The sequence below is a fragment of the Heptranchias perlo genome, chromosome 21, assembly GCF_035084215.1.
Source record: "Heptranchias perlo isolate sHepPer1 chromosome 21, sHepPer1.hap1, whole genome shotgun sequence".
NCBI lineage: Eukaryota > Metazoa > Chordata > Chondrichthyes > Hexanchiformes > Hexanchidae > Heptranchias > Heptranchias perlo.
The window spans coordinates 22,324,019-22,347,831 of record NC_090345.1 but is presented as its reverse complement, the minus strand read 5'-3'; the positions used below and the strand labels follow the sequence as shown (position 1 = coordinate 22,347,831).

The following is a 23,813-nucleotide window of genomic DNA, read 5'->3' as shown; positions in this document are numbered from 1 at the left end:
CCATGGGTGGTGGCCTCCTGGAGGAAGGCATGGTGACAGCAACCAAGGACGCCAGAGATCAGCTCGTGGCTCTGGCATTTGGACACTGATTACCTCCATCCGTACTCGCCACGCAACCTTCACCACCTCTTCCTCCCCCCGCCCCCCTCCTTCAGGAAATTCCACCAGCGGAATGGAGGTGATTCAGGGAGCATGGAATGATCCCCATGGTAACACGAGCACAAAGAAGGAAATGCATGATTTTAACTTTTATTAACTATAATGTTGAAAGAACAAAATTTCAATTAAAAAAACAGAAAACTGTCATCCAGAAAACTGAACTAGAGATAATTCACCTGGAAATTAACGTATATATCAAAAGGTGGGAAAAAAAGGCAAAGTCCATAACCTCTGCATTCTGTGGAAAAGGAGATTACTTTTTATGGTGTTTAAATATTTTTTTAAAAATTAATTAACTCTTTAAAGTTGATTTAGGTTGATTTCAGAAGTTGCAGCTCACTTACTTCCCACACCTCAATCTGCCTGATGGCATCTGTTCCCAGCTATTTCTAGTGCCATGTGGTTTATCTGTGGAGTAAACCATTGGCTGCGCTGTCCACGTGGTCCCTGATTCGCCATTGACCTCATCATGCTGTAGATGGAGCAACATTCCAGCAAATTACAGTGTAAATATAGATCGATATGAATGGGGAGCTAAAAAGTCCAATAATGGTGCCGTTCCAGCAAATTCAAACCCTATAATAGTTTAAAAAGTTACCCACAACCAACTTTTTCCATTTTCTTTTTTTATATTCTTGAAGTTGTTTGAGTTGGTAGAACTTAATATTTTGGTGCAAAATACTGTAGTTGTCTTCCAAAGTTAAACATCATAAGGGAAGATAGTCATAAATGCAATAAAACTTAGGCCTAAAATGATTGAAGGAAAAGTAGATCTATTCATTCTGAAAGTGCAAAGATTCTTGATGATTGAACAGTCTCAAAGAATCTTTAGTGGCAACATCACGCAGTTCTTGTGAGTAGGTTGCATTTGGAAGAAAACATCCTCACTATGGAAATATCTTTTGTGCCATTATAAATTTAAATAGCTTTTTAAAAGAATTGTGCTTTCAGATTATTTTGTAAGCTCATTTTGCTTTAGTGCATAGGAATTGTAAAAAAAAAGGTTGCATAGGTCATAAAATTCCTGCCAAAACAGGGCAATTCTACTGAAAGTGTATGTTCCAGTCAATTTCTGTGCCCATTCATACTATCGTGTTTTGGGATTTTTTTTCTGACCATTCTTCCATGGAAAAGTTCTGGGAATGAGTGATACTGAAGTGCTTGCATTTGAATTGAAGTGAGTCCAAAAGGGTGAAAGTTGGGATTGCAGCTACTTTTGGAAAAAGAATGTAATCAGGCCACATGACTCAATCATTGAAGCTACAATCTGGGACAATCGGGGAGGGGTGTTATCTCAGAGCTCCGAGTAAACGTCTACATCTATTATTGTTTGGATGACCCTATTCATTTGACTTAGCAGGTGTCAGTTGTAAGGGTAGTTTAGTGAGAACCTGCTCTTTAGAGGGGGTAGTAAGCTCAATTGGAAGTTCTACTGACTATTCCTTGGAAGGGGGGAGGATCAGGAGCCAAGCCCCATCTTCTGTGTTCAGAAGCAACAAAAAGTAAAACACATCATCAGTCAGTTCCAAGAAAGGTTGTGAGAGGCAGGCATGTGCTGGAAATTAAGATATAGCCACTCGGTTGTGCCAGCTAGAGGCTGACCAGGAAAAAAGGAAAATGCAAAGGTGAGCATTTTGCCCTCCATTTGAGATAGCACAGCCCATTTTTGTTCTCTTGTATGTCACAAGAAGCATTATAGAAAATGTGAAAGTCTGGAAGGACTATCCTGTTCCGTCATATATTTTATGCAAAATACACCAGCTTCTTGATTTTTGCATTGGCCTCGTCTGAACAGAATGTTCATTGGTTTTGTCTACTGGAAGATTGGAAAATTGCAAATGACATGCATGCAAAAGACACAATATCTGGTTCCGATCACAAGGGGGTTCTATTGCTGCACTCCTGGGTTATGTTACTATATGATTAAATACTGGGCATTATGGGCAAAGTCCTGAATGTAATGGTGAGCAGCACCAAGAGAATATCTAAGGCAGACCCAAAATTTGTAACACATCCAGTGATGTAATAGTGAGTTATCATGATCAATCACCACTCTCTTACATTTGGCAGGTTAAAGGTGATTAGGGGTTCTTAAAAATGTTTCCTTACCCCCACAAAAAAAATTATTGTTTGAGTAACCCTATGTGAGAATTATTAGCCCTGAAAATGTATTTCAGTGTGCATAATTTGAATCTAGTCTAGCAGCAAAAGGAACAATAGGAAATGGTATAAAGGTTGCCCATTTTGGTTTCTGATGTCATTTTCAAAGTTGTCTGTCACATAAAATCTCTAAAATTTACCAATTTACTTGAAGGTGGGATATAAATAAAATGCATAGCTTGTAAATTTAGTTTTTTTTTTGTCGGGGAGGAAATTTGGCGAAAACAGAAATTCTACTGGCTCAGAACACATTTGCACTGTCTGACAGTCTGCAATCTGTTACCATTAATTATCATTGATTTCTTCTGTCTGGAGGGAAAAGATGATGTACCCATTTGAGGCCTGTAACTGAAATGATGCATTTCCAGTACAATTTTTATTTTGCTTTTGGCCTTGGTATTGTAACCTTTTGACTCAACACAGAATTGATCTCCCTTCTGTCAATCTTAATTGTTATTTCCTCACTAAGTTATTAGGTAGTCATCATCAACCTTTAAATAATAATTGACCAACAAAGTTCCAAGTGTCAGTTGTATCCTTAAATGATGCAGACTATACAGCACAAACCGTTATGCCACAGTAATTTTTGACTTGGTTGCCACCTAATCAGTCTGTATTCGTTCTTTTATATCCATGTTTGGAACAAACAGGATTCCAATCAATTTCATATAGATATTTTGTTTATTTGATGTCCTTGCAGAATATAGCACACTTTACGTTTACAATTGTTTTCCAATCTCAGCAGTTCTGTAGAGAAAATACAGATTCCTTTGATCGTGGTGTTTTGTGTTATTTCTACAAAATGGTATTTCCTAATGTGACCAACAGTGAAACCTCAATTATCCACTCTACTGAAAGGGGGAACATCTGGTGGATAATTAAAATTGGTAGATAATGGGGAATCACACAAAATTAAACTGCAATGGAATATGAATTCTTTAACCTAACAATGCAATGCAACCTGCACATTTGGTCATTTGCAAAACGCAGTTCGACTTGACTCTCCATCACTCGTGACACTATCCCAATTTGCTGCAACGCACTGATAAAACAGTTCTTTTTGTAAAACAACATCTGGATATAACTGAGATGTTCTTTCCTCTAAATGACCCAATATCGTTTTGTTACACCTTTTAATCTCTGAAGTGCTAAAGTCTGTACTGAAAAGTTTAGGGAGAGCCAGACTCTTCAGTGAGATGTTGGTGGTGCTCAACATTAGAATAAATAAGCAATTCAAATTTCTCACGCCCCATAAATCACTGCAGGAGCCCCTGCTAGTTTGGGAAGTTTGCATTGCTCGCTTACAATAATTTTGCATGTTACCTATGAAAAGTCATTGCACTGTCACACTTTCCCAGAACTTTTTCAGTTGATAGATTCTGTACTGACAAAACATTTTGTTTAGATTTGCATGACACTTCAAAGACCAAAGGTGTAACAAAGTGCCACTGGGTCATTTAAAGTCAAGAACTAACTTTACTGTTGCTCTCCTGACCCAGTCCCAAAGCTCGTGAAAATTTTGGATGATTATGGAAATGTGGATATTCAAGGCCATAGTTTAAAAAAACACTATAATAGAAGGTGCCTCTTCAGATGAATGGAGGATTTTTTTTTAAGTTTAATGAAGCTGTTTCTCTCCCTGCCCCCTTTTTAAAAAAAATACACTCACTGGTTCAGGACCTGAGTCATATTTTCTGGCGCTGGGATAATTGGGCAGAAATTGTGAAGTTTCACCACTGGTGCAAGCCTTGCTAGATGAAAGTGAGAGTCTGAGTTGGGCTACAACATTGTAGCCCCGATTCTGTGTTTCCCTTCCCCTCCCCCTCCCCCTCCTAATTGGACCTAATGACGTTCTGCACCGGCAGCACTCTTGCAGTTTCAGCCTTGAAGTGTACAGGTCAGTTCAGCGTTGTTCTGTTCAAGTATTTGATTTCTCCTACTTGATGTAGTGAGCATACAGTTTGACCTCACAACTTACGTCAGTGATGGAAGTCAAATGTTGCAACCGTACAGCATAGTACATTTTCTCCACTGCTCTACTCCTATAGTGGAATGCTTTTTTTTTGCTGTTATGGGCCCAAAGAAAGGTTGAAAATCTCAGAACAATGCAACATTCAACTTTGCTGTGCTTGTATAAAATCCACTGAGTCTTCTAATAAGTTTAATGGTTGTAATATGACACTGCAAAAAAAAATTCCCTTTCGAGCATATGCTTCATTGGTTGTCAAAACATGTTAAATCACTCTGTGTGTTTAGGATATTGGTTTTTAAAAGGGCATTGTCTTTATGAAAAACTGTTTGTAAACAGACTTTAAAAAGTTTGGTTGAAAACATGATGTTACTATGTAAATTGTCTTGAAATGGAACATTACATCATCATGACAAACTACAGATCATCTGGCTGTTTTACTCTCTGAACAGAAGTAGTTTACCAAACCACTATTGCGGGGGAGGGGGTGGCATGGGGAGCTGGGAAGAGGGGAAACAGTGCTTAATTGAAAGGTTTAATGTAAATGGTGAACAGTTTGTATAAAATATAAACTTTCAGATTTTTGAACAAAATATTCAGAACATAATGCACAGCTGTATTGTTGTAATAGTGTACTTTGCATAATAAATTATAAAACCAGGGGAATTAAATTATGACCATTCAAGTTGCACACATTTGTTATACATATTGTTAACATCATGATCTACATTATTACTAAGTGTAATTTTATATTATTGCAAGAATTAACTAGATTTTTTTTCTTTTTTTCCATTCTGCTAATGCCAAATTGTCTGAACGCAGTATACACGATTCCTTTGTCAGTCTCCACTCCAGGTAAGTCCTACATTACATTCACTGGTATGTTTTTGTATCCTTTATTGGAATATGAGATACAGGAGCAAAGCCAAAAGTATCAAGTCAGACTGTTTTGAGCAATCAAATACAATTTTAATATGCTGCTTCAGGTTCTAAAGATGTTTTGCTATTGAAGCCTTAAGCTGTGAGTTCAGTGTTTTTGTAACAGAATTGATGTGGACTTGTCAGCATAAGGGAAGTGAACTAGCATCAAAGGTTATATCAGTATTCGTGCAATACAATATCATACATTTGTGAGTCAATATACAAAACTGCATTAGTTCTTGTAGAATTTAATACAGAATTTGTGGGAGATCATGTCCCTAGATATTGCCCTTATCCTCCTTCACACACTGTCTAAAATCTTGTGTACACAATTGCATCTTTGGGATCATCCCAGTTGTTCTGCCCTCTGTCTCAAGATAGTCCATTTTTACCCTTGATTTGATTGTAATAAAAGAAATACAGCAGTCTTTCACAAAAACAAAATTTGATCCTGATTTAATGCTGCTGTGGTGGATAGTGCTCCATGCCTATGTGGACACACCTTGACTATGTACAAGTGTTGAGCACTGTTAGCACCAGCAGGTAAAATGGTGACAAAGGTGATGTGTCTGAATTCTAAAAGTTGAGATATCTCTAACTGATTCTGCGTGTCTTCTCCCTTTCTTTCCTTCCTCTTTTTTTTCCTCTCTCTTTCCCTCTCCCTAGTTGTGCTTCCCTAGTACTTCAGTTTGGTTTAATTCATCAATTACTCTGGTTAAATATCGAGATCTATCTCATTAAGGAGCTGCAATGAAAATTATTTGGTACTTGTCAATATTTCAGTTTCAACTGTTAATATTTCCCTTTGCTTTGCTGAAGGAGGCTAGGAACCTGCATTTCCTTGTTAGATGCAGTAAACAGTTTATGATTTAAGCAAGATCATGAGAAAAATGCACTGAAGCCAGAAGTTATAATTTTAATGGCTCTGTAGCTGTGCACTGGAGAAATGTTGGTATTGTATGCAATCCTACACGCAGTCATAAGTTCAGAATTTGAAGTTCCTTGTCATGTATTTTGAGTTTTATTAGTTCTGACTTAGTCCTGATATAGTTGTTTCCTTTGTGGATGTATGTTATTTACACAGTAGTTGATGTTTCAGGATTGAATCGTGTTAATGATTCTGCACAAACTTGATTACATCAGCTGCTATATTACATTTGAAACCCCAAAGCATGGTACTAAACAACAGTACTTCGTTGGATTACTTGTGGATTGTCCTGTTGAGCTTTTTTTTCTAGCAGTTTATATTATGGCTTTGAATATTTACAAATTACCATCAATTTATTGTTGTCCTGAGTTATCAAAGATTTTGTTTAATCTAAAATTATTGACATCCATAGTGTCTTGACAATTTTGCTGTTACCCAATAAAATTCAGTCTCAATACAATATTCTTTACAAGCAGAGTAAATGGCACATTCTTTCAGTCTTGATGGACTTAGTGAGAAATCCCTCTTTCATGTCAGTGTCTTTGCTTTTTCCCCCATTCTTCAATTTTATTTGTGTCCCTCTCTTTTTCTATTTGCTCACAATTTTCCTCTCTACTTTCACCCCACCCTTTCCATCTTCACCCTCTCTAGCTTCACCCTCTCTCTACCTCCACCCTCCCCCAACCTTTAGTATAAGACTATGTGCTGAAATGAACACTGTGGTAAAGCTTTAATGTTGTCATTAGGTCCCGTACCCAAAGCCAGTGATTTGCAGTAATCACAGAAAAATTGACACAGTCGTGGTATAGGATCCCAGAAGCATAAGTGAAAATCCTGTGCTCCATGTATTAAAATGGCTTTTGAGTTATACATTCGCAGCAAATAAGTGGCCCTGCCCATAATTGGCTTCCTGATACGCAAACAAAGGTCAATTAGTTTTAAAAGGCATGTGAGGCATGACTAAAAATTCCAAAATCAACATTCAGATAGGGATTTTATAAAATTGTGATGAACGGTCACAGTGTTCATATAGATTCAGAAATTATATAATAAATTATTATTTTGTAGAGAATTGAAGATGGTTGAGAATATTAATAAGACTAATTGTAGTTTAATTTGACATCCTAAACACTGAGGAAGTTATTGATTGTTGTATGCATCACATCTTTGATCAATGTTTCTGCCAGAGAGGTGAAAATTTGCAGGAATTTCTACTCCTGATTGTTATCCAGCAACCTGCTGGAGGGGTCTGTGTGTGTGGATTGGGTGTGGACAGGATTTGATTATGGTGTCCCCTATATTCACATGGAACTTTACCCAAATAAGGAATCAACATAATCAGGAGAGAGGGAAAATTTAGCTAGCGAGTTAATAAATCTAGTGTATAATATGCTAATTTTTCACTTCCAAAGAAAATATTTTAATAAAGTAGGTAGTAGATGTATTTTTTAAAAATTTCTCTGCCATAAAATCTGACCATTAATCGTACTTTTGGGCAATTTTCCCCATTTTCCCATGAAAAAGTCATACTGTTTATGTGGTTGCCATCAATACCTTTCGCAGTTTAAAAGTTTCTTTTTCTGTATTTTTCCCAATCTTACCTATCCAGTCGTAGCCAGAGAATCTCCTGCAATGGCTTCTCTTTTCGCCCTCGCACCATTACCTCTGGAGTCCTCCGAGGATCTGTACTTGACCCTCTCCTATTTCTTATCTACATGCTGCCCCTCAGCGACATCATCCGAAAGCACAATGTCAGGTTCCACATGTACGCTGATGACACCCAGCTCGGCCTCACCACCAACTCTCTCGACACCTCCACCGCCTCTGTGATGAGCTGAAATTTCCTCCGATTAAACATTGGGAAGACCGAAGCCGTTGTCTTCGGCCCCCGCCACAAACTCCGTTCCCTAGCCACCGATCACATCCCCCTCCCTGGCCACTGTCTTAAACTGAACCAGACTGTTTGCAACCTCGGCGTCCTAGTTTACCTTGAGCTGAGCTTCCAGCCTCATATCCTTTCCGTGACCAAGACCGCCTACTTCCACCTCCATAATATCGCCTGTCTCTGCCCCGTCTCAGCCCTTCTGCTGCTGAAACCCTCATTCATGCTTTTCTTATCCAGACTGGACTATTCTAATGCTTACTTGGCTGGCCTCCCCTCATCCATCCTCCATAAACTTAAGCTCATCCAAAACTCTGCTGCCCATATCCTAACTTGCACCAAGTCCCATTCACCCATCACCACTGTACGCGCTAACCTACTTTGGCTCCTGGTGCCCGAATGCCTCAATTTTAAAGTTCTCATCCTGGTGTTCAAATCCTTCCATGGCCTCGTCCCTCCCTATCTGTGTGACCACCTACAACCCATGAGAACTCTGCATTCCTGCAACTCTGGCCTCTTGTCCATTCCCCACCTCCTTCACCCACCATTGGCAGCTGTGCCCTAAGCTCTTAAATTCACTCCCTAAATCTCTGCCTCTCCACCTCTACTCCTTTAAGACGCTCCTTAAAACCTATCTCTTTGGCCAAGCTTTTGTTCACCTGTGCTAATGTCGTCGTCTTCGGCTTGGTGTCAATTTTTGTCTGATTAAGCTCCTGTGAAGCGGACATTTTACTCCGTTAAAGGCGCTATATAAATACAAGTTATTGTTGTTATTTTCCTGTGTTGTCTCTAGTTTTCTATTGCTCAACGTGCTTGAGTAGTTATTTTCCTGTGTTGTCTCTAGTTTTCTATTGCTCAACGTGCTTGAGTAGTTTTTTTTAAGTGTTCTTTAATTCTACAATAACTTCTCTTCTTTAATGCTTCCCTACTGCTGTCTAGCCTTTTCTTAATGCAATCCATCTCACTAGTACAATTTCCAAAAAGTTATATGCCAATATATTTTGTTGTAATGAGTAATTTCAGATTCTCCTACCTTTTGATTATTATGGGAGTTTCATGGGCATTTAGCTTAATAGCTTCTGCCTTACACACAGGACAATTTGGCCACAGAGATTGGATAGTCCAAATATGATTGAATTTCATGTGGTATACTGCGAGTGTGTCTCTAGGAATAGCAGAACATCTTGAAATAATCGAGTACAGGATTTTGGTTAGCCATATTCTCTAGCTGACATAGTAAATTTCTCATTGTCCACTGCAAACCACACAGGTGTTCAAATCATTCCCTTATATTTACCAGGAACAAATTGTATGTGTAGGAGGAAATAGTTTGAATAGAAAAGTGATTTTTCCATTTCCCTTCCCCTCCAAAACAAATCTAGATAATGTGGACATTATTTCTCTCTTTCTTATAAGATACCAGCGATTTTTTTTTTAAGAGATCATTTTTATCTTGTTGGAGAGATTAATAATTATAAGCGTTGTTTCCCCTCTGTTCATGCCTAATCTGGGCTTCCCCTCTCAGAGCAAAGAGTTACTCAATTGACTTCATCTAGCGATAATTGGGCTGCATAGGAAATTACATTGATATTCTTTCAGGCCCTCAATACCAATTGATAGGTGTTGAAGTTGCAAAAATATAGCACCTGCTGAGTATATAGCAGTACCTAGCAAAGGTTGAATTTTGACCATTTAAGGGTTGGATGCCTCTTGATTAACTTCTGGGGTCAGAAAGATTGTAGACCTGCAGAATTGTCTACATAACTGCTTACTGATGCTCCTAGCTAATGGGAGATCCAACATTGTGGGGCTGTACAGAAAATATTGGAACTACATGTGGCAGTCCAGGTACTATCTAATTTCAAGTTCTAAATGTCTAAGTTTTATCTTTTACATGAATTTGTAGCTGGACCCAGTGTGGTAACAATTTCCTATGGTTTATGTTTCTTGCTTACAGAAATGTCTGCTTGAGTGTGTGAGACTTTAATTACATAGGGGAGAATACACAAGCATCACTCTGGGGTCCAAATTCAATTAAGTTCAATTATTTGATTAGATGTTGTTTGTTGTAGTGGTTTACATGTATGCATTATTTTTGTCTTCTGACTGCCACTGCAGGCAAATTTTCATTGTGTATCAGTTTCGATAAATTGGGAAGAATACCTTTTTTTAAACCTTTGTTACCTTGGACATGAAAGTAAACATGGAAGTAATATGACTAATGTCATATGTTCATTTTTCCCCCTATATTGCTGTGCTGCTATAGGGTAGTAGGAGCTCTGTGAGGTTCACTTTTCATCATGGTCAGTGTTTAACTATTCCTCCTGTTTTTCTCAATTTTTGCTCCCGTCCCTCTTCCAAGACCTCTAACCACTGCATACCTTCCAAGGCGAGACAGCACCGTGACCTTCTCTATGGCTACCATCAGAGCTGATCATCTAGCAGGTTTTACCATTCAAGTCAGATGCAGGATGAAACTGTGAATGCTCTTTCTCCTCTTCCCCCAACACCCTCTCCACCCCCCCCCCCCACCCCCAGGGAAAAAATGCCATGCAAAAACCTGGTTTTGTATTCAAGTCGCTGTCAAAACACATCACTAAGGCAAACACGTTGAAGTTTTAAGCAGCCTCTGTGATCCAATCTGGTGATGTGTGGTGAGAGTTGCTGTTCAGCTGCTTGAGCTGCAATGCTTCTCCGTGGTGGTTTAGCTTTAATAAAAAGTTATTTTGCATCTAATAACTGGCCCAAATTACTCTGGCTTTGCATTACACATCTCTGAAATTCTTAATGGTTTATTCCACAAAATTGTGAGTACTTGCATAGGAGTCACTTACAAAATCAATTTTTAGCCCACTGTGCTGTTGAAGAGTTGAACTTTTAAGTTCCACTTGACATTGCTGTTAATAGCTGGTTTCTTTAAGTAATGGTTTAAGTAGTGATGTATATAGAAGGCTGCTTCAAATCAAATGTATCTCTTATGGATTAGTACCTTTCTGGATCAGGATCTCCTCAATAAGTCATGTCTATTTACAAAGAATTCTTAAGGTAAACTTTTAAAGGGGTGGCCAATTGAAATAGGGCTGATGGGTTAGAGTATTCGCACTAGAAACATGATATTGAACTTCGTTTCAGTGGAGCCATCTGTAGAGAGTTATTACCTTCCGCAGTAAACTGGGAACCTTTAGGTTTCTGCACGTTGAAGGCTAATAGAGCTCATTATAATTTATAGGAAATGGGCTTTTATCACCTCATCAATGCAGTCTGCAGGTTTATATTATTTACCTAATTCTGTGTGGGTTTATTAATGTTCATGGAAGCATTCCTGCTGGGATTGTGCCAGTATAGTTTCTTAAAGCTATTTTTTATTGACATTTGCAAGTCTGAAGTAAATTTTGTATGGCACCATGTACATATGTCTTTAATTAAAAACAGTTATGTAAGACAAATTTCATATTGTGGGTCATTGAAATCTTTGATTCCTCTCTTTCTAAATATATATTTCTTGTGGTTTCCTTTATTAATCAAATCTTTAGAATATCCCCTTGGTTGATGTGCTGTAGAGAAGGTTTCTATGCTAACTATTACTTGCATCTGGTCAGTTCCTGTTGAAATTTTACGATTGTGTTTAATCACGCTTAATAGTACTAAGCAATGCAGCTACTTACAGGTGCAAATGAAGATGAGAAGTACTTGCTTCACAAAATACATATGCATTCTAAAGTTCAAATAAAATACTTTTAAATCATGAACTGCTGAGATATGGAGCTGGACCTGAATATAAAATGTAAACCCATTGTTAGATTTCCCTGTGCCATGCAGGAACCAAGATGGTCAGTTGCATTGTTCTCTCGGATACTACCAGTGCCAGTACAACTAATTGTAAGAGATGCAGAAGAACAAGATGAGTTTGCTAAAAGTTATGAGTTTTGTTTCTCCTCCCATGTTTTTTTCCTTTCAGTCTCTCTAGCTGTGCACCTTGAGATAATGAGTCGATGCCCTCATTCATATCATAGAATAACAGAATGATACAGCACAGAAGGAGGCCATTCGGCCCATCGTGCCTGTGCCTGCTCTTTGAAAGAGCTATCCAATTAGTCCCACTCCCCTGCTCTTTCCCGATAGCCCTACAAATTTTTTCTCCAAGTATTTATCCAATTCCCTTTTGAAAGTTATTATTGAATCTGATTCCATCACCCTTTCAGGCAATGCATTCCAGATCACAACAACTCGCTGTCTAAACATTTTTCCTCATGTCGTCTCCATTTTTTTTTTGCCAGTTACCTTAAATCTGTGTCCTCTGATTACTGATCCTTCTGCCACTGGAACAGATTTTGAACACCTCTATCAAATCTCCCCTTAATTTTCTATGCTCTAGGGAGAACAACCCCAGTTTCTCTAGTCTCTCCACTTAACTGAAGTCCTTTATCCCTGGTACCATTCTAGTAAATCTCCTCTGCACCCTCTCTAAGGCCTTGACATTCTTCTGAAAGCATGGTGCCCAGAATTGGCCACAATACTCTAGCTGGGGCCTAACCAGTGTTTTATAAAGGTTTAGCATAATTTCCTTGCTTTTGTACTCTATGCCTCTATTAATAAAGCCAACGCGCCTGTATGCCTTTTTAACAGCCATCTCAACTTGTCCTGCCACCTTCAAAGACTTGTGTACGCACACCCCTAGGTCTCTCTGTTCCTGCACCCCCTTTAAAATTGCACCATTTAATTTATATTGTCTCACTATATTCTTCCTACCAAAATGAACTACTTCACACTTTTCTCTTAAATTTCATCTGCTATGTGTCTGCCCATTTCATCAGTCTGCCTACATCCTCCTCACTGTTTACTACATTTGGGAGTTTTGTGTCATCTCCAAGTTCAAAATTATGCCCTGTATACCCAAGTATATTCTTCAACTTGGCCAGTCTTTCTCTGTTGTCAGCTGGTAGAGGTTCTGAAGTGTACACCAAAGATCAAACCTTGCCTGTGCTCACTCCTGTGCTTGACTGGGATAAAATGCAGTGTTCTGGAGTAAACTCAAGTGGAAATGTCTGCAGAGCCTGAGATTCAAACTCTTGGTTTTCCTCAGTACCAAATGTATTAGTAATTAGTGACAATTCATCCCAAATTATATGGGGAGCATATCAACTTAATATTATTACCAGTGTTGGTCTTAAGTGAAGCATCCAGCTATTTTGTCATCTGCTTAATTATGGGATGCTTCGCTTCTTAAATGAGGTCATGGGGTAAGTTGACAAGACTAGTTTTTGAACTCATTGAAATATTGTGTTGTACAGTTGAAAGGAAATTGGGAAGTATAAAATATAGAATTTGATTTCACAGTGCACATGCATTGAATGTGATGTGTTGATGTGAAACTATTTTTGTTAGAGGTCATTATCCATCAAAAAGTCTAGCATCTAGCATGCATGTGTCACATTTGCGTCATTGGCTTAAATGTCAATTTTTTTTTAAAAGAGTCAGGATCACTATTAATTGAACAATGCTGATTGGTTGAAATATTAGCGATTTCAATTTTTTAAGCATTTTATACAGTTTAAATAAAAATTGAGTTAATGGTGTTTGGAATGAGCTCATTTTTGCATTAAGTGAGTCTAACATTTGCACTTGGTCATAGAGGGGAATGTTTGAGTACTTTGATGCTGAGCTCAGACATTTAGACCAGAATACGTCTGTTGGACCCAGAGAATGGCACATGGCCACTTGTTCAAGACGTTGGGCATTGAAGACATCAACATCCTGGGGGTCACCATTGACCAGAAACTTAACTGGACCAGCCATATAAATACTGTGGCTACAAGATCAGGTCAGAGACTGGGTATTCTGTGGTGAGTGACTCACCTCCTGACTCCCCAAAGCCTTTCCACCATCTACAAGCGTAAGTCAGGAGTGTGATAGAATACTCTCCACTTGCCTGGATAAGTGCAGCTCCAACAACATTCAAGAAGCTCGACACCATCCAGGACAAAGCAGCCCGCTTGATTGGCACCCCATCCACCACCCTAAATATTCACCACCGGCACACAGTGGCTGCAGTGTGTACCATCTACAGGATGCACTGCAGCAGCTCACCAAGGCTTCTTCGATAGCACCTCCCAAACCCGGGACCTCTACCACCTAGAAGGACAAGGGCAGCAGGCACGTGGGAACAACACCACCTGCACGTTCCCCTCCAAGTCATACACCATCCCGACTTGGAAATATATCGCCGTTCCTTCACAGTCGCTGGGTCAAAATCCTGGAACTCCCTACCTAACAGCACTGTGGGAGAACCTTCACCACACGGACTGCAGCGGTTCAAGAAGGCGGCTCACCACCACCTTCTCGAGGACAATTAGGGATGGGCAATAAATACTGGCCTTGCCAGCGACACCCATATCCCATGAACGAATTTTAAAAAAGACACCAGTGGGGAAAACTTCCCTGGCACAATGCTACGCCAATGACTACTTCGCTGGAGTGCAAACACAACTTTCAACAGGCTCCCTAGGGACATGGTGGAAGCAGTTGGTATTGGTTAATTCAAATGCAAATTAGATTTATTTCATAGTAATATTTTGGGAAACAGTATATGAGTAATTTGAGACATGACATGGTTAAGCGTAGCATGCTTGAGAGGGACAGGCGATTATGGACCTATGGTTCCCAAAACTCTTCACCAGTGGAGTTTTCCTCATGTCATTTCTGGGTCTGTTGTAGACTAATTGATAAGAGATTGATTGCTGTGATTAGTCAACAACTGCATTATTGTATCGTGTGACTACCAGGGTGTTGGAAGACGAACGAGATGGACCTTGGTCTTTTCTCGGCTAGCAATTCCTATGCTCCTATCAAGGTTAGCATCTTCTGGGCTGTATAGAGGAATCATCATTTTAAAAATGAAGGCATTTCCAAGCAACAGCATTAAACTAAAAATTTAAATCAAATTCAGTGGATAGGCATTTTACATTTGAAGTACTTAATCTGGAGTTACCTTCACTTTCAAAGTTGGATCCTTTTGTTTTACAAGACTATTTGCATATCCTTAATTTTTGTCTGCATTTATATAACTTTATCCTAGTCTGATATGTTTTGGGAATGTGTTGAATAGTTTGAGTGTGGCTCATGTTTCTAGCAGTTTTATTGCAAAATTTATTTATATAAAACAAGTTCATGTGTTGCAAACACAAATAAGAACAAGTTAATATAATGAGTGATTTCTGTATTGTTTATAAAAATTACTTGGATACCACATTCTCTTCATGATCTCGAACCTTGGCAACAGATCATTATTGAGAACACTGCACTCACTATTTACTATTGGCTGCAATCCTGATCAATGACTTGCTTGAGGGCTATTCTCACAAGCTTGCCATTAAGCATCTCCATATTTCTTTTAACAACAATAATAGATGATCTGTAATATTGCTCCAGGGTAGTCTAGGATCTGTGGAGCAGCTTGGTTTCTGATGTTTACTCTGTACCCTGCAGCCTAAACACAATAGTGGTTGCAGCAAATTTATTCAAGCAATATATGACTAGACTGACTCACAGTAAAAATGTTACATCAGAACCTAGCCTGGCCCTGCCCTTACTTAACATCCATACACGTGGAATTTTTTGCTGATGTGATTGGATAGCGATAAAGAGTAGGATTCCTGTCTGCCTGTCACCCTCCTGCAAAAGCTTGAAGCTTGCCTTGTGGCACTGACACCAATTGTCATTCCGCTGTTGCTACCCAAGCTGATAGCTAGTTTCGCAGAGATTGAGAATCCGACTTCTGAACTGTTTGGCTCAATACTGGCTTCCTTTGCCAGCTGCCTGAACATCCCATTCACCGTAGGATGTGAAGATTGTGTCTTGCAAAAATTCACCTCGCCTATAATGTTGAGCAATTAACCGTTCTACTAATCAGTAAGATTGAAAAGTGGAATGAACCTAATCATTTAAAAACTGATGCAACTAAATTCAAAACTTATACATATTAAATTTTGAGTTTTATAAGAGTAATGATTTAAAGCTATGAATGCAGTTGTTTTTAAAAAAGGGCAAAATAAATTATGAAAGAATGGAGAAAAAAAAAAGGTCTCTCAGCCTGTCCTCCCCACTACGTGGAGGCTGGGAGAGAGTAGCAACAGCTTCAGAGGTCCGAAAGCAGAGAGGAAAGAATTTAAAAGTTTGAAAATCTTTTATATTAAAAAAAAGATTGGGAAAAAGAGTTTTTAAAAAAAAAGGCCAAACAATGGGTGTTAAATCGACACACAACAGGAGATGGTAGGAGTACTGGGGCTTTCTGTGGATAGAGGCAGAGAGTCAAGAGGGCAAGTGGGCCTCTTGTACACAAATCACAGAAAGTTGACATGCAGGTACAGCAAGCAGTTAGGAAGGCACATGGTATGTTGGCTTTTATTGCAAGGGGTTGGAGTACACGAGCAAGGAAGTCTTACTGCAATTGTACAGGGCTTTGTTGAGATCACACCTGGAGTATTGTGTGCAGTTTTGGTCTCCTTACCCAAGGAAGCATATACTTGCCTTAGAGGCGATGCAATGAAGGTTCACTAGATTGATTGCTGAAATGTGAGGGTTGTCCTATGTGGAAAGATGGAGTGGAATGGGCCTATACTCTCTGGAGTTTAGAAGATGTAAAGAATCTTACAACACCAGGTTATAGTCCAACAATTTTATTTAAATAAAATTAAATTTTGAGTTTTATAAGAGTAATTATTTAACGCTATGAATGCAGTTGTTTTTAAAAAAGGGCAAAATAAATTATGAAAGAATGGAGAAAAAAAAAAGTCTCTCAGCCTGTCCTCCCCACTACATGGAGGCTGGGAGAGAGTAGCAACAGCTTCAGAGGCCCGAAAGCAGAGAGGAAAGAATTTAAAAGTTTGAAAATCTTTTATATTAAAAAAAAGATTGGGAAAAAGAGTTTTAAAAAAAAAAGTTTTAAAATAAAATTTTATCTAAATAAAATCGTTGGACGATAACCTGGTGTTGTAAGATTCTTTACATTTGTCAACCGCAGTCCATCACCGGCATCTCCACATCACGAGCTTAGAAGAATGAGAGGTGATCTCATTGAAACATGAAAGATTCTGAGAGGGCTTGACAAGGTAGATGCTGAGAGGATGTTTCCCCTGGCTGGAGCATCGAGAACTAGGGGGCATAGTCTCAGGATAAGGGGTCGGACATTTAGGACTGAGATGAGGAGGAATTTCTTCACTCAGAGGGTGGTGAATCTTTGGAATTCTCTACCCCAGCGGGGAGATACTCAGTTGTATTTTCAAGACTGAGATCGATAGATTTTTGGACTCTAAAGGAATCAAGGGAAATGGGGATCGGACGGCAGTGGAGTTGAGGTCGAAGATCAGCCCTGATCTTATTGAATGGTGGAGCAGGCTTGAGGAGCCGTATGGCCTACTCCTGCTCCTATTTCTTGTGTTCTTATAAAGAGCCCAACTGGAGGACAGCATTGAGAAACAGAGAGACAGTCAGAAGCAGAGTCAGTGGGGAAACAAAAGTCATCTTTTGGCAGCAAAACAGCGGTACAGGAGTCCCACGAGGACAATTTTTTCCAATTAAATTGAGTTGCAAGGGCAGGGGAGTTAATTTTTTTTATATAACTGAAGTTAGGCTGGCCAGATGAAGGGAGGGAGCTGAGTGGATGATAAATAATGCCAGCAGGGAAGTCAGGGGGAATTTTAAAAAATACTAGTTGATCTCCAGTGGCGTTGTACACGGGAGTGAAGACCAAGTATAGTCTTCAGGTGAACTTCAGTCTTCAGTCTTCAGATGGGGAATAATGGGATTAGGGTGCATCAATGTAATTCAGTCCCTATTTTAAAATCATGCATTGTGTCCTTATTTTTATATTTCCATTTTAAATTCCAAGTACACATTTATAATGGGCACTGCCTTTGTAAATTTGTCACATTGCAATGACACCCTTCCGGCAAATAGGAAAAGCTAATGGTATGTAACAGTGACCACATGTCATCCTTGTCATTGTTTTACTGCTTGAAGTTCAGCAAATTAGTAGAGGTGTGCCATTTCTGGAGGCTCTAATCAGATGCAGTGGCTTTAGCTTCTTAATCTGTTAGTTTCCCCAATAAATGATTGAGTTTATGTAGCCATATATTAACATCTGGAGAGTTTTATTTTTGTGGCTTCTGCAAGATTCCATTGGATTCTGCACCTCCCTGACTTCAATGCGAAAAGTGCAAAACTGGTTCCATGCACCTGTGACGTACATTAACATCATGACACCTGGATTCCCAGGTTTGCCCTGACTGTACGTCATTGTTATGACATAACACCCCCCCCCCCCCACCACCCCCCGTTTACCCATATAAATTCAAAACAAATCATGGGCGTCTACAATTTAGAAACTGGTCTTGAGGGTCCAGTGGTGGAAGATAGTCAGGTAATGTGGGAAGAGTATAGTGCCCAGGGTTTGTAGGTCTCTTGAGTACTGTTCTCCAAACAGCAACATAAAATTGTCTAAATGATTCTGTATAGTTTAGGATTCTGTATAGTTTAGCACCTGTAGCCCTAGTTCTGCAAGTGGAACAATACGGAAATGTGAGATCGCTGATTAACAGCGTTTTACTTATCATACCTTTTTCCATTCATACTTGCATACTTTTATGGCGTAAGCTTTGAGTTGCATTTGCCGTGCCTTTACTGATCCCTCAAAGGCCTTCGATACTGGAGCAGAGAGGGCCTCTGGAAACTACTGGCCAAAGTCACAAAAGGTTTATCCAGATGCTCAGCCAGTTCCATGATGGCATGATGGTCAAAGTCATGGAAGATAATAACAGTTCCAACCCCTTCTCTGTCTCCAATGAAGTCAAAGAAGGTTGTCTTCTAGCTCCCACCTCGTTTAGTACCTTTGTTTGCTTCTATGCTTATGCCTTCAGGAGCTTGGATAAGGGAGTGCATATTTGCTTCAGGACAGATAGCAAATTGTCCACTGCCTGCAGTCCAAAACTAAGATCTCTGAAGATCTTGTTCGGGAACTCTTGTTTGCTGTTGACTGTGCCCTTGTTGTCCACGCAGAAGAGGACCTCCAAGTCATCATGGACCATTTCTCAGATACTTGAACGAAATTTGGCTCACTATCATTCCGAAGAAAGTGGAAGCTGTACCTCAGCCTGCCCCTGGAAAACCTTATGCGCCACCCAATATTACCATTGAAGGGCATACGCTATCTGCAATGGATAGGTTCACCTACCGAGGAACATGATATGCTCCTAGATGATGAAGTGAACCACAGATTGCTTAAAGCTAATACTGCTTTTGGAAGACTTCGTGTGAGGTTTTGGGATAAAAGGGGCGTCAAACTAGCAACAAAACTTAAGGCCCACATGGCAGTAGTTAAAACAGTCTTACTCTGTGTGCGATAGGTACTCTGTGGTGAGCTAAAGCTTGGTAAACGCTGTCATGGTGGACAGTTCAAAGTTATAAGGATTGCTTAAAGACCAATCAAAAAAAAATGTTGTGTATCAACTGACACACGGGAGCACAATGCTTGACTCGGGAACCATTGGAAGGTTGGGGAAATGATCCAAGAGTTGTGGTAGAATTGTAAACAATTTTACAACACCAAGTTATAGTCCAGCAATTTTATTTTAAATTCACAAGCTTTCGGAGACTTCCTCCTTCCTCAGGTAAATGTTCAGGAGCTCCTCGAAGCCTACGCATTTATACATATAGAACAATACATGGTGTTTACAGAATGCCCCTGCAACTGCCCGTTGCCAAGGCAATCACCGTGTTCAGACAGAGAGGTGTCACCTGCAGAACCCCCGAATACACATTCAACAAAAAAACAAACAGGAAAAAAAACAGAGAGAGGCAGAAACATCCGGAAGGCAGAGAAAGCCAGCAAATGACCCATTATATTAACACATTGAATATTACATTGAATATGACCCATTATATTAACACATCCTTCCTCAATTCTACCACATCATGTGGTAGAATTGAGGAAGGATGCAGTAGCTGTTAGAGGAGCAAAGTATGCTCCAGGAGCCAGAAGATTTGGTTCAGGATACATGCGGAGGAGCAGAGTCCAGCCCAAGATACCAGTTTTAGTTAACTGTTTCTGTCAAATGACAGGGAAATTTCTTTTGAAAAATGGCCTGTGGAACACTGCTTACAGCTTTGAAGAAATAGACCTTTTCCTGTTTTGACCCTTTTCATGCTAATTTTGCTTACTTTGATTTAAAAGCTTGGAGTGAAGTCCAATTATTGTATGATTGCTAATTAAAAGGTCATGGATGGAATCTAAAGATTTTTTTACTAAGTGTCTCTTAAAATCTTTTCTATGATTCCACAAAATATGTGTAGAGACCATCTTTCTAAGGGAATTCTATTAAGTTACTCCCCAATTTTTAAACTTTACACTTAAAAAATTTTGTACAACTTTCCTACCTGGTTAAATAAATTCCTTTTTAATTTCTTCCATTTGGCCTCCTGCAAATCCTGATATTTGAGGTTGGAAAATTTCCGAAGACATGCTTACTTTACTTTAGCCATAGGCACTGTCAGCGAGAAACTGCTAAATTGGCAGGGCACTGTTTTTTTTTGGTCCTGGATGCTAATCTGGAAATATCAGTTGTTTTGAAATTCAGTACCATTGAAGTAATGTTTTGTCCTCTGCTGGTACTGGATTTCAAAATGATATAACTTCAGGACTGAAAAAGTTGCTGATGCCTTCGATTTGGTGTTGTCACTTTCTGACAGAACCCACGGCTCACGTCAGTTGAGCAGCTGTCTGGCGACCTGACTAGAAATAAATGAGCAATGTTGTTGGCAGGGAATTAAAATGAATAGATTGGAGTGAAAAAAAACTTTGAAGTGGAATAACTAAAAGTGGTTATGATTTTAATTTTATTCAGGCTATAGTTTACATAATCCAGTGTAAGCCTCACTGGTGCTCAGCTGATGAAAAGACAAAGGTTACTAATGACGGGGAGAGGAAGAGAAAAAAATCTGTTTTGGTAACCTGAGCAGCTTTATTTCAGCCTATACTGCATCGGTTGAATAATAATTTTTCCTAAGTTTAGCAAGTGTGGAAGAGATTGAATTTCATATCAAGTGTAAAATGCCACCCGTGTTTTGCTTACTCAGCCCTGCTTATTAGGAGAGTACTTGACCATTAATATCTCATTAAAGACTAAAATAAAAAAACAGCAGGATCAGGGAATTGCTGACCTTGAGTGTTTTTTAACCCCTTAGCCCTAAGCCAATCCAGCACCTCCATAGATGGTGCCTAAGTCAACACAATCAAGGAACAAACCAGGTCTTAATGACCTATTGCCAAACCACACAAGCATTTACCCACAGAGCCGTTGAGGCGGTATAACTATGATAACATATTGTGTATATGCCTTATGTGTGAACACACTTGCTTGAACAGTGTATGTGATAAATTCTATTACAAAAACAAAGAAAACATTTACATTTTAAAAAAAGGAAGTTTATTGAATAACTAAAGGGAAAATATTTATTTTAAGTTATTGCAGGTATATCTGGGGCATTCCTGAGCACGAAGATCTCAATGTTTGTGTTGAGTAGTTCATGGATATTTCATTTATTAATGGGAACACTTAGAAGGTTTACAGACAAAATTTGATTAATTAAATAATTATTGTGTTAACGGCATTTACTTTAAACACTTGGGGATGAATTTTCAGCTCTTCCACCCAGTGAAAACGGGGTAGTGCCCAATAAATGTTGGGCAATGACCGACAGCCCTGTTGCTGCCGTCACTGTGGAAATGTTTACCAGGGCCTACTAAGAAATTCTTCTTGCTCTTTATTTTAAATTTAATTTTACCTAATTGAAATTGATCCTTTGGTCCTACTTTTCTGGCTTCCTTGCCAATAGTCTTCTGGATGTATCTTACTGACACCATTTTTTTTTGTATACATTGAGGACCCCTTAGACAGTATAAATTGAGAATTGAACACATAATCTAGGCTGACACTTCAGTAAAGTACTGAAGGAGTACTGCACTGTTGGAGGTGCCGTCTTTCGGATGAAACGTTAATCTGAGGTTTGTCTGCCCTCTCAGGTTGATGTAAAAGTTCCCATGGCACTATTTCGAATAAGAGCAGGGGAATTCTCCTGGTGTCTTGACCAACTTTTATCCCAATACCAATCTCAACCAATACCATCAACTACCTGATCATTTAACTCATTGTTGTTTGTGGGACCTTGCTGTGTTCTCATTGGTTGCCATGTTTTCTACAATACAACAGTGATTGAATTTCATAAATAATTTATTGGCTGTGAAGTACTTCAGGATGCCCTGAGGTCATGAAAAGCACAATTTGTTCACTCGTTCTTTCAGTACTGTAAAGCTGTAGTCGCATTACACCTGCTGTCCAGTCCAAGCAGGTTGAAACTACCTACATATTTGCTTTAATGTACTTGGGGGTCAAATTGCTGACTTGATTTTCGGGCTATACTGCTACTTTCAGATGTGTGCACACATAAAATGATTTGTATTGATGGCCTAATTTAAATGTGAGTCTCCTGGCCCCACCACTTTGACTTTACCACGTTGTCTTCACACTAAAGGTGGCCCACCTCCAATACTGCCAGCTCTCTTTCTATTTTCTTTGTGTCCATGTAACAAGATTAATCATAAATGTATGCCATATATTTTTGATGAGGACATCTACCAGCCAAAAGTCCATGTCTGCACATCTTTGAAGAAGGCCGAAGAGGTCCATGGAGGTTGCAGGAGCCCATTGCATTCTACACGATGAGACAAAATACATTAATTACAACCAAGTAATAGTTTTTTTTTAAAAATGACTCAACTGACTCAATTACAGTTCACCTTTTATGGTTGCACGGGACCTTTCCATTTACAAAGATAACCTTCTTTTACTGTTGTACAATTAACTACACATAGTTCAACTACCTGGGCAGCTAGAAAGGGGGAGAGACTGACAGTAAGCGGAGAAAAGAGTTACAGACATAGGGAGAGAGGCAGAACACAGCTATCCAGTAAAGAATTGGTTCAAAAAGTTGTCATGGATTAATCCAAAAAAAAGACCAACTTTGGGGCTTTATCTTAAATCCTGTTTCCCACGTTAAATTCTGGAAATATTTATGTTGGCATCTCCACATTCCAGGAGATGCAAACATTACTGACAGAATTTTCCCAGTTGAAAATAAAAAATGTTTGTCAAAACAGCCATCTTTACTGTTGATGTGGAGATGCCGGTGATGGACTGGGGTTGACAATTGTAAACAATTTTACAACACCAAGTTATAGTCCAACAATTTTATTTTAAAATCCACAAGCTTTCAGAGGCTTCCTCCTTCCTCAGGTGAATGTGGAAATGAAATCCTCGAACCTATCGCATTTATAAATCACAGAACAATGCCTGGTGATTGCAGATAGTCTTTTCAACTGCCCGTTGCCAAGGCAACCAAAGTGTTCAGACAGATAGGTATTACCTACAAGGCCACCGAAAAAACAAACGACCAGAACTAAAAAAAACGGATGATGTGGAGATGCCAATTAAAAAAAACAGAGCGAGAGGGGCAGAAACATAGAAACATCCGGAAGGAAAAGACAGCAATTGACCCGTTATATTAAAAACAGATAACATTTGTTCGCTGGTGGGGTAACGTGTAGTGTGACATGAACCCAAGATCCCGGTTGAGGCCGTCCTCATGGGTGCGGAACTTGGCTATTAATTTCTGCTCGACTATTTTGCGTTGTCGAGTGTCTCGAAGGCCACCTTGGAGTACGCTTACCCGAAGGTCGGTGGCTG

At 39.3% G+C, this 23,813-nt stretch overlaps 1 protein-coding gene across 9 annotated transcripts in view; it reads left to right on the top strand.

Annotated features, from left to right (window-relative positions):
• LOC137340046 (arginyl-tRNA--protein transferase 1) overlaps positions 1-23,813 on the top strand; it is a 200,275-nt gene that overhangs the window by 57,980 nt on the left and 118,482 nt on the right. For 6 of the 9 annotated variants that reach the window (XM_068002265.1, XM_068002272.1, XM_068002268.1 and 3 more), the window contains one exon: positions 5,111-5,143. The exons of the other annotated variants lie outside the window; for them this stretch is intronic. In XM_068002265.1, the coding sequence (XP_067858366.1) occupies positions 5,111-5,143 (33 nt within the window). The remainder of the gene's footprint in view (positions 1-5,110; positions 5,144-23,813) is intronic. 9 annotated transcript variants of the gene reach the window in all.